The sequence below is a fragment of the Acinonyx jubatus genome, chromosome A2 (genome assembly GCF_027475565.1).
Source record: "Acinonyx jubatus isolate Ajub_Pintada_27869175 chromosome A2, VMU_Ajub_asm_v1.0, whole genome shotgun sequence".
NCBI classification, from domain to species: Eukaryota; Metazoa; Chordata; class Mammalia; order Carnivora; family Felidae; genus Acinonyx; species Acinonyx jubatus.
The window spans coordinates 89029924-89048701 of NC_069383.1; the positions used below are offsets into that span (position 1 = coordinate 89029924).

Here is an 18778-nt window from a genome sequence, read left to right on the forward strand (position 1 = left end):
TCTTTATTTTCTTTCTTTTTCATTGATTCCTTCCTCCACTTTTGTACTCTGGCCAAAAAAAAAAAAAAAAAATTCTTGCTCTCTTCTATAGTGTGTTCACCTTCTTTGGTGAAAAGTACCACGGGGATTTGTGAGACCCTCTCTGGAGTGTGCCTTTTCTTTATTTTGCCTCCAGTGGCAAGACAGTGCTATTAGCAGTTATAATAGATACTTGACACTTAGGATCAGTAGCCGGGAGCTCCCAGAGAAACACACCACCAGGAATAGGAATAAATCAAACCAAGTATTTACTTAAAACAAAACAAAGCGTCTAATTCACCTTACACAACTTAGTTGCCCATACACAAAAGGCAACCAAAAGGGGGGAAATGCAGAAACAAGTGATTTTGCACATTTTGACCTATTCTTTGTGTCACAATCTATTCAGTGTTAGTTAAAAATAAGGTCCCTTGGGGTGCCTGGGTGGCTCCATCAGTTGAATGTCCGACTTCAGCTCAGGTCATGATCTCACAGTTTGTGAGTTCGAGCCCCACACCGGGCTCTGTGAGGATAGCTCAGAGCCAGGAGCCTGCTTTGGATTCTGTGTGTCTCTCTCTCTGCTCCTCCCCCACTTGTGCTCTGTCTCTCTCAAAAGAAAATAAACATTAAACAAAATTTTTTAAATAAAAATAAGGTCCCTTGTGCCTGGTTCAATACGCCTTTTTGAAAATGGCACTATCTCCCTACTAAGTATTTTGTCTACATGCCATATCAGTATTCCCGGGGTTACTTGCTTCTCTGTGGCTTCTTACTTGCTAGTCTCCAGTCTTTGGGAACGATGAAGGTGGCTCCTTATGGGGGCGGGAGGGCACCTCCACAGTGACACTGGTATCTGGAGAGTGCCCTACATCTGGAGCAAGGTTCAATCACGTCCAAGCAGGTTCCCTTTTCAGAGGTCCCCACGGTGAGAGTCCTCCTCTGAGTTCATTTTGACAGGTTTTGCAAGGTCACTTTTTAAGCTCCAGGTGACTTTGGACACAGATCCAATCTATAGTGTGGCCATGCAAAGGACAAAGGACCCTAGGACAAAGGACAAAGATTGTCAAGGGTTAGCAATAGAAATATAAATAAATTCCTTTATTATCGGTATGAACGTCTCCCTGTTTTCTCCGTTGGCATGCCCAGCATGATGCTAAAATTCAGTGTGGCCTAGAGTCTGGTATCAGAACAATTAAACCCAGTTTTGGACACATCCTACTTGCCTCTTCAGATCCAGCCTCCACACTACCCCACCCTGCTCTGTGGGGGGCTGACCCATGTGGTTAGCGCTTGGCCCCCTGTCCTGCAGCTTCTGGTTGGCCAATGGGAAGCCCTGGAATAAGGGGCAGAGTAAAGTCGGGGTATTTACCCATCTGGCTCCATGCCTATTAGCTGGAGATGTCCCCCCACCTCCTGAAATCTCCATATCCTATAAGCCAGTCCTCTGCACAGCCATCTGTCTCTTTCCAGCTTCAGGAACTGCTCCCTCCACAGGCTCCTCTGGGCCAAGAGGTGGTAAAGGAGCTCCACTCTTACCAGCCCTGAGAGTCCTGCTCTTCCCTTGGGATTTGCATAAACCCAGTGTGTGCACCTTTGTAATAGGCCCTTTACCAAACCCTCCTAGAATTATCCTAATTTGCCATCTGCTGCCTGCTGAGGCCCCCATCAAGTCAATAATAGCCTTGACCAGGTGATAGGTTTCTATCCCAACCCTAACCTAAGAGTCTGTTTGATGGATGGGAATGGTTGCCTTGGGTAGTTAGGGTTGTGACTTCCACACTCTCACACGCAGAAATGGAACCCACCTCTGGTAACCGAGTCTGGGCCCGGGGGATGGAGCAGAGATGACATGTGGGGTCACACTTTCTTTGAAAATTGAAATCTATGCTAGCATTCTTGGGTGGCTCTGTGCACCCGGGGGTGGGAGGATTTCCTGTCCTAATGCCCTGTCCTGCTGGGTCCTCCCTGCTCTTCTTTGCTCCGCTACCCTGAAAAGTGGAGGGTGTGGGTTGAGGTGTCAGAACTCTGAGAAGCAATGACTGCAGAGGACCACGCTGTCTCCAACCTTCCTTGTGCACTTCCTCCCCTCCTGGTGCACTTCTGCAAGCGCGTCCTGTGGCTTCCTGCAATCCAGACTCCCCGGGCATGTGGAATGACGGTTTGCAGACTGCATTCCATAGCAGCTGGCAAAACCACAATGTGAATATTCTCGACTGTCCGGGCAAGCCCATGAAGAGCTCTGTTCTTGATAATCTTCTCTCCAAATTAGCCCTGAAGGTCAATGCCAGGGAGTAACCGGACTAATGGTATTGATGACTGAAGTAGCTCTAAGCAATGTCGCTCCTCAGGGCTTGTCCAACCTGCAGGTAGCCTGTGAAAGCTGAGATGTGAGGAGGGGCCACAGAAGGGCTCCTTCTGCAGTCCCGGAGGTAGAAGTCTCTATTCCAAAGACCTGGCCCCATTTGCAAACTCCAGGGGCATCACCCACCACCTACTCTTACCACCTTCTCCACTCCCACCATGCCAGAGCACCCGGGCGGGTCAAAACCACACAGAACAGGACGGTGCAGCCACCAGCTCTGACAACACATGTCCCTGAAGATTTATTCCTTCTTCAGGGCTCTTGGCATGGTCCCGGCAGGGGAGTCTGGGAAAGCAGGTAGAAGAGAGTGGGAGGGCGCCAGCATGCAGTGGGTCCGAGGTAGATGGCTGTGTGCCCAGCCCCCGGCCGCCCCCTGGGTCACACGGTCCCCGCAGGCTCTCTGGCCGGCCTAGAGATGGAGATAGCCCTTAGCGCTGAGGCCCCTGCGGCTTTCCCAGGCTGGTGATGAATGAGCCCTGGGCTGGGAGGAGGCATCAAAGGCGCCGTGACAGCCCCCGCTCTGGTTGTAAATTGTCCGGCGCTTGGCTGAAGGCGCTTCGCAAGCGGTTTGTGAGCCAGAGGCGGAGAAGGTCAGCACACTCTGACTGCCGCTGGGCCAGTCACCTTTGCGTGGGGAGGGAACGTGGTCAGATGGCTGGGAGCGAGGGCAGCCGGCCTTTGAGGCAGGGCTTGATGAATGAGGGGGAAGCGGCTTTCCAAGTCACGCATTTGGGGGAAAAATTCCGACCATCAGGGAAGAATGAAAACACGCTAGGCAGCCCTGAGAGGCGGAGTGCGTGACAGGTCTGGCTTCGGGATCCTGGATTCCTTGGATGATGCATCACCTTGGCTTCCAGAGAGTTGGAGTTGAGGTCCAGATCCCCAAACTGTCTGTGGGCCTGGAGATTCACTGATGGGCCTTAAATAGAATTTACTAACACAGACAATAGAGAAGCATGCCTGCCTGGACCAGCTTTGTTGGACAGGTCTTGAAACCACTCTGAACCACTCTTTCTTCACCTGTAAAATGGAGACAAGAATCCAAAGCTCTTGAAGGTCAGAGAATTAGAGATAGTGTTTTTTTGTTTGTTTTTTCAGTTTTGGTTTTTGGGTTTTTTTTTAAAACCTTTTTTTAATGTTTATTTGTTTTGAGAAAGAGAGAGAGAGAGAGGCAGAGAGAGAGAGAGAGAGAGAGAGAGAGAGAGAGCATGAGCAGGGGAGGCGCAGAGAGAGAGGGAGACACAGGAATTCCAAGCAGCACAGAGCCTTATGTGGGGCTCCAGCTCACGAACTGCAAGATCATGACTTGAGCCGAAACCAAGAGTTGAACACTTAACCAACTGAGCCACCCAAGGTGCCCCTTGAGTTTTTTGTTCGTTTGTTTGTTTGTTTTGAGAGAGAAAAAGACAAAGAGAGAATCTTAAGCAGGCTCCGCACCCAGCATGGAGCCCCACACAGGGCTAAATCTCACCACTCTGAGATCATGACCTGAGCTGAAATCAAGAGTCCAATGCTTAACTGACTGAGCCCTTCAGGCATCCCTAGAGATACTGTTTTTAAATTGCTTGTTATGATACAGTATATAGTTGGTGTTTAATAAGTGATACCTATTCTAAGCACTTATGAATAAAACTATGACTTTGTACAGTCAAGACAGGAATGAAAATATTTGGACCCCGATTCTGCTGAAACAGAGGTTGTCTTTGCCAAAGATGCACCTGTCAGAAAAAATGCTTTCCAGGAAATAAGCCCAGTTATCCTCAACAGCCCCAAACCATCCTTGCTGTCAGATGTTTCTCTTCAGACGTCTGTTGAGCCCAGATCCCACATTAGATGCCATTAAGAGATGATGTGGGGGAGCCTGGGTGGCTCAGTCGGTTGAGCATCTGGCCTCGGCTCAGGTCATGATCTCTCAGTTCGTGAATTCGAGCCCCATGTTGGGCTCTGTGCTGACAGCTCAGAGCCAGAGTCTGTTTCAGATTCTGTGTCTCCCTCTCTCTCTGTCCCTCTGTCCCTCCCCATTCATTCTCTCTCTCTCTCTCTCAAATAAATAAATAAAAACTTCAATTAAAAAACACCCCTAGGGGCCTGGGTGGCTCAGTCAGTTAAGCACCTGACCTTGGCTCAGGTCATGATCTCACCACTCATGAGTTTGAGCCCCGTGTTGGGCTCTGTGCTGAAAGCTCAGAGCCTGGAGCCTGCTTCCAGTTCTGTGTCTCCCTCTCTCTCTGCCCCTCTCCCACTCATGCTCTGTCTCTTTCTCTCAAAAATAAATGAACGTTAAAAAAAAATTAAAAAAAAAAAGAACACTTCTAGGGGCACCTGGGTGCCTCAGTCAGTTAAGTGTCTGACTTTGGCTCAGGTCATGATCTTGCGGTCTGTGAGTTCGAGCCCCGTGTCAGGCTCTGTGCTGATAGCTCAGAGGCTGGAGCCTGCTTTGGATTCTGTGTCTCATCTCTCTCTGTCCCCACCCCTGCTCATGCTCTGTCTCTCTCTCTCTCTCTCTCTCAAAAATAACTAAACATTAAAAAAAAAAAAAAAACCACACTTCTATTGGGTGAATGATACTAAGGTGTTAGGAGATGCTTTTAGGACATCAGAGGTATTAGAACACAGGTGGCAGAATACCCAATTTTCAAATCGTGGGAAGTGAGGCGTGCAGGGGTCCAGGATTCTCCCTAACCGGGTCATAAACCCCTGGCAGGCAGGACAGAATTTCTATTTCCCTATTATACTTCTTCACAGCTGCGCTAGTCTCCTGGGTCAACATTCATTCATCCAACAAACATTAGTGAGCATGCCAAGAACAAAGCAGACAGAGGTCCCTGTCCTCATGGAGCTTACTTTCCAGGAGGGGAAATAGGAGATAAACAGGATAAATAAATAACCATGTAGTGTATTGGAAAACGATCACCCTAAGGACGAAAAATGAAGGAGGGGAACAGGAAAGGGAGCAAGGGGCGGGAGAGGCTGACATTTCAGAGAGGGTCACCAGGGTGGCCTCCTGAGAAGGTGACACTGATTGGAGACTAAAGGAAGTGCATATGTGAGCCACTTGGACATGTGGGAAGAAGGGCATTGTGAAGCTAGTGGGATGGCCTGAGGCCAGAGCATGGGGAGAGTTCGAGGACCACCAGGAGGCCCAAGGTGGGAGCAGACAAGGAGCCTTTGAGCAGATGAGCTCAGACAGGTAAGGCAAGGCAGGGGCACACATCGGGAAGAGCCCCCTAGATCAAAGTGAGGACTTGGAGTGAAATGAGAAGCCATGTGGGATTTAGGAGCAGAGGAGTGAGGTGACCTGACATTTTAACAGGATCCCTCCGGCTGCTGTGTTAAGAATAGTCTGAAAGGAGGGAAGGGCAGAGCAGGGGAAGGGCGGTAACCACAATGACTGCGGACTGGCTTTGAACGGAAATTAAAGCAGAGGTGTCTAGCCCAGGGCCCCTGTCAGGAGCAACACTCAATCACCATTTGTTGGGGGAAAATATTGAATCGTGTCTTTTCGCCAGCATTATGGTGCCTGAAAGAGCAGCCAAGGGGACGTCGCTCCTGGACCTGAACAAGTTCTGCTCTGACGATGACAGCGAAGCACCAAACAACCGATTCAACTTCAGCTCGCCATCTGGAGTGGGGGTTAGCGGCAGATTTTCACAGGATCCAGCTGGCTCTGGGAAAATCGTGGTCAGTTCATGGTCGTTGCCTCATTGAAAGGGCATCGGGGGAGCTGGTGTGATATGCCTAGTGCTTTTGCTGCCCCGTAGAGAGCAATTTCCAAGGTAACTCCCTCTCGAAGCGACGGTAACCGGTAACCGACAAACTTAATAGTGACTCTGGTTTCCCCATTTGCTCTTTATTTTACCCAAGTTCCGGGAATCATTTGTTATGCATAGTTGTGCCTGGGGTGCTAAGGACTGGATTCTTTCCTGAGATTGCAATTTGGCATGTCTGTTCAGTGCGGTGCTTGCAGTCACATTAGAGCCCTCTGGGCTTGTGCACTTTTGTTTCCTTGAGTGCCCGTCTCTGGCCCAGAGAGGTGTGAGGGGAGAGAAAGCCAGCTCAGGGCCCTGAGTGTATCTTGCCAAATTCAGCATCGTGCAACCACTGGATATCCAACAGAGAATGAGGAAATGGGGGTGTGTAGATGCCCCACTCCACAGCGTCTCCACAGGGGCAGAAGCAGAATTGGAAGACAGACGGCCGGCCGTAAAAAGCGGGTCTCAATGAGCTGTGCACCTTTCCCTACAGGGCTCCTGCCAGAGGGTGACGGGGAAGGAGAGGAAAGTGGAAGGCAGAAGAAGGTGGGGGCGTGGTCTGGGAGTAGGGGGAGGTCTTTGCCTCAGAGATAGAGCCTCAGGGAGGAGAACAGGCAGCCCCCAGGCATCCTGTCTCCACCTCTCATCCCAAGCCCTTGTTCCACCCCCAAGAAAGTCTTACCAATTTAATGCACACGTGTCAGCTGAGAGATAATTTCTACTTTTTTCTGTTTAGGAAATTAATACATCTTCACAGTAGAATGTAGAAAACACAAACGGCATTACCATTCAGTGATAGCCACTACTAACATTTTGATATATTACCCTCTTGTCTTCTCTGTGCATAGATTTTATGTATATTCCATAAACATTTCATTTCATTTATTTACTTGTTTATTTATTTACTTTGAGAGAGAAAGAGCACACACACAAGCAGAAAAGGGGCAGAGAGAGAGAGAGAGAGAGAGAATGAGAGACTCCCAAGCAGGCTCCACACTGTCAGCACAGAGCCCGATGTGGGGCTCAAACCCGCGAACCATGAGATCATGACCTGAGCTGAAATCAAGAGTCGGACGCTTAACCTGCTGAAGCCACCCAGGCGCCCCAGCTGCATAAATATTTCAAATGATGGAAACATCCCTGCATATGGGATTCTATATTGTGTTTCTCTTCAACAAAGCTGAGACCTTGAGCCCCTACTGTTGGACAGTAGTGCTTGATGAATGTCTTGAAACATAGATCCTCTCCTGGTAAATTCTTCTGAATCAATTCCCCAGCAGTGAGCAAAGCTATGGATGTAACTCATTAAAGCTCCTCTAATAGGCAACCTGCTTTCCAGAAAGGTTTTACATATCCAGTAACAGTGTATGAAAATGTCTTCTCTGTCGGTTGAATTAAAAGGATTGTTTTTACTCTGTGCAATGTGCTATCTCTGTTTTAATCTAGCTGATTGGTGACCTAGATTATGAAAATACAAGCAATCTAGCAGCTGGCAATACGTATGCTGTGATAATCCAGGTTCAGGATGTTGCCCCTCCTTACCACAAAAGCAAGTATCATTTTTATCGACTTCATGAAGCTTTATTTCAGGTAGCAACAACTAAACTGTGCTAGGCAGTACTCGGTATTGGGGTAGACATTTGTGTTCAAAAGGAGACCTCAGAAACCCAAACACTTGGGAATCAGCCCAGCCTCCTCCTGTCCTTTGCCAGGCACGTGTAACCGGTCTCCAGGTCCTTTCTCCTGCCCTGCCCCCATCTGCTAGCAGTGCTAGAATGCAGAACCTCTTCTTTCTTGGCTCAGTTATAACACTAAGAGTCTTTGAAGGATCTTTCTGTCTGGCTTTTGTCTTGCCCTTTTCCGGGGCACACTCTGCATTCTGACAGTGATTTTCAGGAAATGCAAATACCATTATATCACTTCTTCGCTGAAAGCCCTCCAAGTGTCTCCCGGTAGCTGTCAAGTTCAAATTCAAAGTCTCTGGCTTGGCACACAAGGACCTTCATCTCTGGCCCCTGCCTGACTCTCTGGTTTCAGCTCTGGTTGTCCAGCCCTAAGCTCCCCCTTTTTCCAACAAGGCCACCAGCTTGCAGTTTTCCTGCGAGAGTCGTGCAGTTCTATACTTCGGTATCCATGCACATGCCCAGAACCCCCCCCCTCCACTCACCCCCACTCCACCCTGGCCCCATTTGTGTAACTCTAAATATCCCCGTGAGCCAGCCTGCCCTTCCTCTGGTGTCCACAGTGACCTGTACATGTATTTAGTAAAGGGCCACTGCCCTATGCATTGTGAAGGCAGGACCCACCAGGTCTCATTCACCTTGCACCCCCTTTATTTTGCTCAGAGCCTGGTACACAGCAGGTGCTTTAAACATGGTGAATAAACATATGAGTGAGAATGGGGTATTACAATTAAAAATTTTTTTTTCTATCTCTGCTTTTAGATAACATCTACATTTACATCCTCACGGAGCCAGAAAATGAGTTTCCTCTTGTCTTTGATAGCCCGTCCTACGTATTTGATGTGTCAGAATTAAGGCCAGGTAAGTAGCAGACAAGACCCAGACCCCAGTGCTCTTGATAGACTCCTCCATCCAGACGCGCCCTTAGCAGAGGGGAAGTTCCCTCCAGCACAAGGGCCCCGCGTGGTGTTGTGCACAGCAACTCACAGCTCATCCGTGTTTATTGTACCTCTTATTTCTTTTAAATTGTCCTTACTGCTGAGGAGCCCTTCAGGTGAAACCTAGATTTTGAAAACTATTGTTTAAACTGCATTTCTCCAAACCCCTGATTGCTTCCTTGTCTGCGTGCCTGATTCTGCTAATCTTCCCTTTTTTGTAGCCTAAGTTTTCCCTTGGTCTCCACTGTGATTTTTATCCAGCTCGCTCAGAGAATAGAAATTTAAAAATAGAGAAAAGATTTCCCACTTGTAGTTTTCCTTCATTTAAAAACAAAATAAAGACATTTTATCTCCCATAATAGGATTCGCTGTTTTTGCCCTTTGTTGACACCTTGATTTCTCTTTTTTTTTTTAAAGAAAACTTACTTTTTAAAAAGTTTATTTGTTTTTTTTTAATTAAAAAAATTTTTTTTATTTATTTTTGAGACAGAGAGAGACAGAGCATGAGCAGGGGAAGGGCAGAGAGAGAGGGAGACACAGAATCCGAAGCAGGCTCCAGGCCCCGAGCCATCAGCACAGAGCCCGACGCGGGGCTCGATCTCATGGACCATGAGATCATGATCTGCGCCGAAGTCGGATGCTCAACCGACTGAGCCACCTAGGAGCCCCTAAAAGTTTATTTATGTGTTTTGAGAGACAGAATCCTGAATCCCTGCGGAGCCCGTCTTGAGGCTAGAACTCATGAACCGTGAGATCCTGACCTGAGGTGAAACCAAGAGTCAGACTCTCAACCGACTGAGCCACCCGGGTGCCCCTCCTGACATTAAGTTTTAAACAAAGCATAAAAAGAGGGTCTGAAAAAAACCTTTTAATTCCTTATACCTTACCCAGTGACCAACAAATGCAGCGGTAATAGTCTTCTTATAAATTCACAGATCTTATTACAATTATGGATTACCTCCTTTGGGTCAAGCACTTAGTGCTGGGGCCATATAGTTAAATAAGGGGTGTCAGCCCTTAAGGAGTGCAATATATGAGAAAAATCTTCTACAAAACAAGCAAGCCAGAACTCCAGCAGCCCCACCGACAAGCTTTGTAAAATAAGCAATATGGAACAGTATTTAAAATTCTCTACTCCAATCATCATCAATTGCTAAACCCTTTTAAAAATGGTTTCTTTTCCGGGGTGCCTGGGTGGCTTGGTTGAGCATCAGACTTCGGCTTAGGTCATGATCTCGTGGTTTGTGAGTTCGAGCCCCACATCAGGCTCTGTGCTGACAGCTCGGAGCCTGGAGCCTGCTTCAGATTCTGTGTCTCCCTCGCTCTCTGCCCCTCCCCCGCTCACACTCTGTCTCTCTCTCTCTCTCAGAAATAAATAAACATTAAAAAATAAAAATTGTTTATTTTTTATCTTGCTTATTATAAGAGCAATTCATGCTCAGCACAGAAAATTTGAAAGTTGCAGAAGACATTTAGACAACAGGGTGGCAAAGTGAGGACCTATGAAAATGGTCTTTGCTGTGTTGTTTATGATCACATCATAACTGGCAGGCTTGGAGTCTATATAAAGGCATGGATTGTCTTTTACACCTTACTCTACTGCTTGGATCTTAGGGCCAGTTACCCAGTGGGTGTTCATTAGCGTGATTTAATTTTAATAGAATAGAAGACATAAAACATACAGAGTTTGAACAGCAAAGAGACCTCCAAAAGTCTTTCTGCCCATGGCAGTGAGAATGTGTGCTCATGGAGCCTCCCCTCATCCCCCAAAGCAGTACTAATCTCAGGTGCTTTATTCTTCCAGCTCGAACTCGGGTTGGACAAGTGCACGCCACTGATAAAGACCTCCCCCGCAGCCGCGTCGTGTACTCCATCTCTGCCGGAGGGGCCAGCTTCCAGTCTCCAAACATATTTTGGATCAATCCCCGGACAGGAGAACTCCAGCTGGTGACTAAAGCTGACTATGAAACAACCCCTGTCTATATTCTCAGAATCCAGGCCACCAGCAGTGAGGACACAAGCTCAGTCACGGTGAGTGGGGCTGTTGGTGTGTTCATAGCAGCCCGACTGGCTAACGTGGGCTCTCTCTGGCACCTTCCGTGGCTGTAGCAATGAGGAACCTTAATGGAGCCCATCCTGCAGGTGTAACAGGAAATGTCTAGTGGTTTCCAGGATGGCACACACGGACACACCTAGCAGAGCCCGGGAAATAAAGATTGGCATCCGTAGACCCAAGGTTGTGGCATCCGTAGACCTCTTGGGAGGTCACCAAGATTGATTAGCGCTGTGTGGGGCAAGCTTCCATCTGCGGATCTCTCTTCGCTTTTGCAGTGGGTATAGGCTAGCGGTGGGATGCATAGTGGGATGTGGTACTATAGCCCTGTGTTTCCCCCCTCCTCGGTAGTTTTGTCATGTTCCTACCCCACCTGCATTGCATCAGATAGGGTAGACCTTAAAATGATGCACCTTGCCCAGGGCCATGCTGGTTCTCAACTTTTGGTGTTGAGCATCTGGTTAAATGCAGATTCTGAGTCCGCAGGTCTGAGTAGGCCTCAGAATATGCATTTCTAACACGCTTCACGTGATGCTGATGTAGTTGGTCCGTGACTGCCCTTTGAGTAGCTAGGGTTGAAGAGGTCTGTGCTGTCTGTGGTTCGGATTATCCGAAGGTAATATGATGGCCACGAAGACGCAACTATTTCTTGGTCTTTCCCATCAGTAAAGTGAGGAAGCATAAGGCAACATAGACTCATAGCTAGCGGCAGGCAGCCCCGTGTGACACAGGGAACAACTGCTTCAGTCAGGAGACGGAGTTCATTTCTCAACTTTGATCCCAAGTTTCCAAGGGGCTCTGAGCAACGCTTATCTTTGTGTCCCAATTTCTCTCTCTCTTAAATGGAGAGCCACCTGATAACCCATCGCCTGAATAGTCCAGTCCCTCTGATGAGTGGCTTTGAATTAACAGGACACGTTTTTAATGATGTGTGAGGCTCAGCATTGCTAGCTGAGCAAAAGACGGGCCAAGTTGAAGATAATTGTAGTGTTTGTTAGGCTGGGTTTTTGAGAAAAAATGAATGGACTCCACTTTGGGAGCTAACTAGAGTGAACATTTCAATTTATTCCCGGGCTCAGAAATAGCTGAAATCCCCAAATTTCAAAGGTAGAATGAATACGATTCAAAATTCATAAGCCTTTAAAAAGGGTAATGATCACATACGTCCCTTTCAGGGCTGACGTCCTGTGATTCTGTGCTGGCAGGCGTCCCAGGCCGTATTCCAATTCACGAAGCATAAAAGGCGACGATGAAGGAGAATAGGCTGGCTCCTCCTTGTGACAGGTTAGGGCCACCAGCTTCGAGCGGTGCTAATAGTCCAGGTTACAGATGAGATCCTGGCTTAGCGCGGTTGACTCCTTCTATCCCAGTGGTCCTCAATCCTGGCTGCATATTAGAATCAGCTGGAGAACATTTAAAAAAGTGCCTGGGCCCCACCCTCCAGAGAGTCCAGTTCGTTTGGTCTGGAGAGGTCCCATGAAAGTGGAGCCAGGGCCGAGAACCATTGCTCTATGATCCAAAGTTAAAGACAGAACCTCCCATTCACAAGGGTGATGGGCAAGGAAGTATAGAGCATCACCGTAAATTTACAATCATTACTGGGAAAACCACTCAGCCTTATCTGGGGATGAGCCCATGAGTCTGGATGCATTTGTCGGGGGCGGGGGACAGACCTGAGTTCAAATTGCCTGAACTGCGACACTCACCAAACTGAACGGCCTGAAGTTCCCTCCCTAATCTCTCTAAGCCTCAGTTTCCTCATCTGTAGAATGGGAATAACCATATTTTCTATCTCAGGCGAGGTTCAATGAGCTGGCTCACCAAAAGCGCATAGCCCGGTGCCTGGCACACAGAAAGTTCTCAGTAAATTTTAGCTGTTAACCACGGCCACCTTCTTGCTGCTCTAGGTAACTGTGAACGTCCTTGAAGAAAATGATGAAAAGCCAATTTGTACCCCAAACTCTTATTTCCTGGCCATCCCAGTGGGTTTGAGAGTTGGCACAAACATTCAGAATTTCAAGCTGACGTGTACTGACCTTGATTCCAGTCCCAGGTCTTTTCGTTACTCCATTGGCTCAGGTATGCTGTTTCCAAGGGTCCTGGTGTTGGAGGCCTCAGCAGCTGTTGAGGGAGAAGGGGGTCTGTGCTCACACACGGATTTGGGCACAGTGTGTGTGGGTGGGAGTGTTTTAAGTGAGAGAAGCAGGGATGAGGAGCGTCATGGTCATGTGCCTCATAACTCCTCACTCAGGCTTCCCTGTCTCACCTACCTCTTCCCAGGCTCCCATCCGTGGTTGCCCAAAGGCCGAAGGAAGAGTGAACCCCATTGATGGCACCCCCATCCTCTACAATTCCTAGCCCATCATGATTCGTGACTCATATTAATGTAGTTTTAAAAAAATTGTTTTTTTGGTCCATCTCCTCAACCACTTCTTTCCTGCAAGCTAGTAGTGGGGGCAGGGAATCCCAGTCCTCTCTCTGGATAATAATAGATTAAATAGATTAAATGCATTTTGAAACGTGTCCTCAGGAATTCTCTTCTACTCCATTCATTTTCTCTCTTTAAAAATATACCACTGTGGGGGAAAAAAAAAAAGAGCACCCCTCAATGGAAATTAGACAAAAATAGCTCATCTAATGAAATGCTGGGGCCAGAGACTTAAACCCAAACAGGCAGAGCAATTGCAGGTGAGAGAGTAAAAATCCATCTCGGCTGCTGGCTGAGCCCTGGCAGAGCAGAAACTCCAACAGCAAGAAGCCTCTCAAGCAGGCCGTGTCACAAAACCCAGGGGCAGAGACTGCCTGGAGACTGCCGTTGCCGAAGATGGAAATAATCCATACTGAGAACCCTCAGGCCTTGATGGAGCTCTTCACTGCTAAGGGAGTAAAAATTGCATCATCTCCTGCTCCATTTACTGGTTTTCAGTCGGTAATGAGTCTGGAGCCGCCAGAGGAATGAGCAAGGACTGCTTGGTGGCAGCCTTTCCGCCCTGGGCACTCGAAGCTGTGAGCCTTGAGCCCCAGCCGAGCTGTGGGGGAGGCGGGTGTGGGGTAGATTCAGGAGGACTCGGGACTGCAACCCTTGCCAAGCTGGAAGGTACCTTCCTTTGGGGGATCCGTGGACATCTGCCACCAGTGTGGCCAGCCAGGTTCCACGAAAGGCCACGGAGTGAACTTGGCTCATGGCTGGAGACATGGCCCCCTCTAGCCTCTTCCCTCCCACCCATTGGTTTGAGTGTGAGTTACACAGCGTTATCAAATAAAGGCTGACAGCAAGAACTGGCTAGAGAGGCTGCCCCAGGATTATTAAATCTCCGCCTGGTGTGCAGGAAGATGGCAGCCATTCTCCTAGAACAGGTGTGGTGCTGTTCTTTTCTGCTTTGTTCCTGTCACAGCCACACTCTTTGTGAGCAAGAGTTTCCCTGTACCCGTGAGGTCTCTGGTGTGGTTAAGGCCCATGTCCTATCACTGACCTGACTCTGGTGCATCAGAAACACCAGTCTACACCTGAGGTGTGCGTGTTTGAGGAAACGATGGAATGCAGTGTTCTTCTAAGCCCTTGTTTTTCTCCCTTTTCTTCCTTTCCCCCCAATCCTTGTCTCACATCTCATTTAGGCAATGTCAACAGTCACTTCACCTTCTCTCCCAGCGCTGGGTCCAACGTGACAAGCCTACTCCTTGCGACACGCTTTGACTATGCCAGTGGGCTTGACAAAATCTGGGACTACAAACTACTCGTCCACATAACTGATGGCAACTTGCTGTCTGGCAGGAGGAAAGCTAAGGCTCGTGTTGAAACAGGGACAGTGACGCTGAGTATTAGCGTCATTCCTGACCCAACCACAATTGCCACCACAACCTCCAGGGTAAGGGCTTTGGAACCTGGACTCCCCACATACATCCCTTGTGATTTACATAGATGGAGCCCCGGGACCCAGGAGAAATATGGGAGGGGCCGAAAAGAGTTGAGGTGTTAGGATGTTGCCAGGAATGCCAACCATACGAGAGAGAGAGAGAGAGAGAGAGAGAGAGGGAGAGAGATGGGCTGGATTGGAGTCATCACTGGGTGGTAAACAAAAGATCTGAGTGGGGCACCTGGGTGACTCAGTCTGTTAAGCGTCCGACTTTGGCTCAGGTCATGATCTCACGGTTCGTGAGTTCCAGCCCCGCATCGGGCTCTGTGCTGACAGCTTAGAGCCTGGAGCCCGCTTCAAATTCTGTGTCTCCCTCTCTCTCTGCTCCTCCCCCGCTCATGCTGTCTCTCTCTCCTTCAAAAATAAAAAAATAAAAAATAAAACATTTAAGATCTGAGTGAGACCTTGGACTTGTAGAACCTATGTTGGGAAAGAAGGATGTGCATTTATGCACCGATTTATGATAGGTCAGGTATTGACCACCTATGGTGCTTGTGGCACAGGAGCCAACTTTCACGGGTCTGCAGCCAGCAGCTCCCTTTACAACCCCTTCTGTGCTTGCTCTTAAGAGCCATTGCAAGTCAGTGTCCATAAAGGCAGGTAACTGCCAGGTATATTCTTCTCCACTTATTTTGAAGAGTCCCTGTGTGCCAATCTCTACCTACTCCCCACCTCTATTCTAAAAGAAGTCATTAGTTCGATCTACAAATATTGACTGAATACTTATAATATGCCAAGCGCTTTGATGAACAAGCCAAAAATGATCTCTGCTGTCATGGAGCTTATAATATGGTCCCCAGACCATCAGCAACAGCATCACCTGGAAACCTGTTAGAAATGCCAATGCTTAGGCCTACCCCAGAATATTGAAGAAGAGTTACACCTCGCCCAATGTGATCATCATCATGACCTCCAGGGAAAGATGTTGGGCCCTGGAGTCCCCAACCACATCCCCAGAACTACTGGATCAGAAGCTCTGGGAGTGGAGCCCAGTGATCTGTGTTTTTAATAAGCCTCCAAGGGGATTCGATGTGCACTAAAGTTTGAGAGCCACCGATCTTGAGAGGGAGACAGATTACGAGCAGGTATTGAAATGAGCACATTAAGTACAGATTGCAGTAGATGGTAACAAGAAACAAGCAGGCACCATAATCAGACCAGGGTGTGAAGGAAAGGAGAGGCTTGGAATCTGACAATAGGATTATCTCCCCCTGCTCCTGGGAGGGACTGGCTTATATTTATGCTGACTCTTTTGTCCCCTTTCCTCCTGCTCCTAGTGAAGTTGTGCCCTTAGTCAGCGGCCCCACACTTGCAGTATCCTAGAAGGCAAGTAATCAGAACCTTAGACAGCTACCTGTGACAGGCGGTCAAATTCTGCTTCTCCAAGCCCCACCAGGAGCTGATCAGTGACAATTTCCCATGTGCCAGAGTCAATCTTACCCCAACGGATGGAGGCATAAGAAAGTCTTAAGGGCTTTCAGGTGTGGTACGAGCCAGTGACTCCCCTGAGAAAGGAGTTTCCACCTTTTGGGGACTTACAACCTGACCCAACTGTGACATCTCCAGCCCTGAAATCTCCATAATTTATTTGTTATCTATCTCCCTCTCTAGGAAGCCAATGCCAAACTTGGGGTTTCACTGTGATGTCAGCCCCCTCATCTGGCAGTGTAGCTTGTAGTGAGTGAGCACTGAAAAGCCTACAAAGTGTTAAAAAGAACAGCTTTTGTGGCACATGCCTTCCCAGTGAGAGACAATGGCTGTATCAGTCCCGGGGTGAGGCCATGATTTGGCAGGAAAAAAAGCCAATGGGATCTTTAGCGTTTGGGAAGAGGGGAAAGAGAATAAAAATAGGCTTGGAGCTGCTTTTCAGTTTCCTAAATTTTCTGGGTTTTGATCTCATGGGTGCTTGGAAAGACTATAAATAAGGTGATGGGTTGGTTGCAGCAAGAAGTCTGAGCACACAGATGCCTGGTGTAGACAGCAGGAACAAACAGCAGAATCAACACTCAGCACGAGACAGTGCTGATGTCAAAAATGTCGCCCGAAACCACCCTCCACTCACCGTCCCCCACTCTGTCATTCAAGCCGCAGGTCATCCGCCAGGTCCTGAGAAAAAACGTTTATTCTTCATCAGCATGGTATGTGCCTTTCGTCATCACTTTGGGCTCCATGTTGCTTCTGGGCCTCCTGGTGTTCCTGTTCGTCCAGTTGGCCAAAGCCATCCACAGACACTGTCCCTGTAAGGCTGGGAAGTACCAGAAAACTCTGTAAGTTGCCAGCGGGCTGGGCCCTTTCCACCACTTCCTTTAGGACATTGTTTCTGGGGCTGTGGGGAGAGGGAAAGGTGAGAATTAGGCTTTCTCCACGGGACAGAGAGGGGCAGAGAGGGCAGCTGGCATGAAGGAAGGAAAAGTGGATGGGGGGAGGGGATCCCAGCGCCCCCCCCCCCCCCGCCTCAGTCCTGGTACCCTCTTCATCACCTGTGGGGCCAGGAAACTCCTGCTTTGGTTTTCCTGGGCACTTGCTCTGTCCTTGATGCGTTCTTAATGAAATTGGGGCTTCAACCCCTTGGTGACCTTGCCCTGGATAAAAGCTTCAGGAAAAAAAAAACCAAAAACCTGGTTGTAAGTAGTGAAGGAATATGCTGTGCTGTTATTTGTAGAATATTTAAAGGATGGGATGGAATTAGAGGAAGCACAGAAAACTGATAAGGGAATTAAGCTCTTGGCTCCAGTGACTCACTGGGCTTTTGTGTGACTAAATAATCATTGTTCTTTCGCATGTGACCCCAATCTCTCACTCTCAAGGGCTGTCAGTGGAGGCCTATTTCCCCTCCCTCCTGTTCCCTCCTGTTCCCTCCTGCTCCCTCCTGCTCCCTTCTGCTCACTAACCCGCCTCTTACCCTGTACTCCGTGGAGTGTCTCTTACTGGCTGAAGTGAGACATCAGAGAGAGCACTCAGTTGTCCCACGCTTCTCCAGACCCAGTTTCTTGAGTCTCAGAGGCTCCTGCAATGACAGCATGATGGTTCTGAGCCCGGGATTTGGAGAGAGACACGGCCTGGTTTGGATCTGGGCTTTAGACAAGTGACAACCTCTGTGAATCTCAATTCCTTATTTGAGGACTAAAGAATGAAATGAGCAAAATCAAAGAAAGCACTTAGCACCGTTCCTATACTTAATATAGTATTTTTTTAAAAAGTCTTGTTGCATCATTTTTTTTGTGGCTGAGTCCCAGTGAGCTCAGGATTCCAGATTCCAAGTTCAGCTCCACGTTCAACTACCTCAGGGGGTCGGAATCTGAGTTTTGGCAAAACGGGGGGATGATAAGATCTCACATGCCTTTTAAAGGTATTTTGAAGACTCACTAGTACTGTCAAATCATGTAAAACCTACGGATGAAAAGACTGTACCAAAGTATAAGGCATTAGCATAAAGATGTGCACTGCATCTTGCCATATTTATCGGGGAAGTTTGTTGCTATTGGCAACCTTGACTTCAAGGTAAGAAATCCTTGAGCAACTGCTGAAATTAAAAGAGGCATTTTTGTTTGGGCTGTACTCGCAAATTGATTTGGAAGAAGAAAATAACTCCAAAAGAGTGACACTTAAGCTTGTGAGGATGGTGGTGTTCCATAATGGGATTTGGGCGGAAGTTCTTAAAGGGAGTCATCCAGTAGACACTGCAACTCTCAAGCAATTTATGGTTAAGTGTACCTGGAACCTGGTTGCCCTCACTTACATTCTAAATGGGAATTGTTTTCAACGTGGTTGACTCAAAAAAAGAAAAACTAGCTCGTAACACAGACCCAGGCCTGGCCTCTCTGGAAATTCGTTGCACCCTGTGGCTGCCAACGTTTATCCAACAGCAAAGAACAAAATTAGAGTCACAGACCCAGCAATAGCACTACTAGGAATTTATCCAAGGGATACAGGAGTGCTGATGCATAGGGGCACATGCACCCCACTGTTTATAGCAGCGCTTTCAACAATAGCCAAATCATGGAAAGAGCCCAAATGTCCATCAACTGATGAATGGATAAAGAAGATGTGGTTTATATA

The 18778-nt window shown here is 48.1% G+C and overlaps 1 protein-coding gene and 1 long non-coding RNA gene across 2 annotated transcripts in view; one reads left to right on the top strand and one right to left on the bottom strand.

Moving 5' to 3' along the window:
- The window catches only part of CDHR3 (cadherin related family member 3), a 64577-nt gene that overhangs the window by 38715 nt on the left and 7084 nt on the right, over positions 1–18778 (top strand). Inside the window, exons 9-15 of the mRNA XM_053218616.1 lie at positions 5890–6061; positions 7579–7681; positions 8577–8675; positions 10557–10783; positions 12713–12884; positions 14421–14671; positions 16805–16986. Coding sequence (XP_053074591.1) covers positions 5890–6061; positions 7579–7681; positions 8577–8675; positions 10557–10783; positions 12713–12884; positions 14421–14671; positions 16805–16986 — 1206 coding nt within the window. The remainder of the gene's footprint in view (positions 1–5889; positions 6062–7578; positions 7682–8576; positions 8676–10556; positions 10784–12712; positions 12885–14420; positions 14672–16804; positions 16987–18778) is intronic.
- Positions 10114–17897, bottom strand: LOC128314812 (uncharacterized). The gene is made up of 4 exons (XR_008296898.1): positions 17622–17897; positions 17200–17312; positions 16782–17045; positions 10114–12926 (listed from the first exon to the last, which is right to left on the bottom strand). It is a non-coding gene; the product is annotated as an uncharacterized LOC128314812 (long non-coding RNA).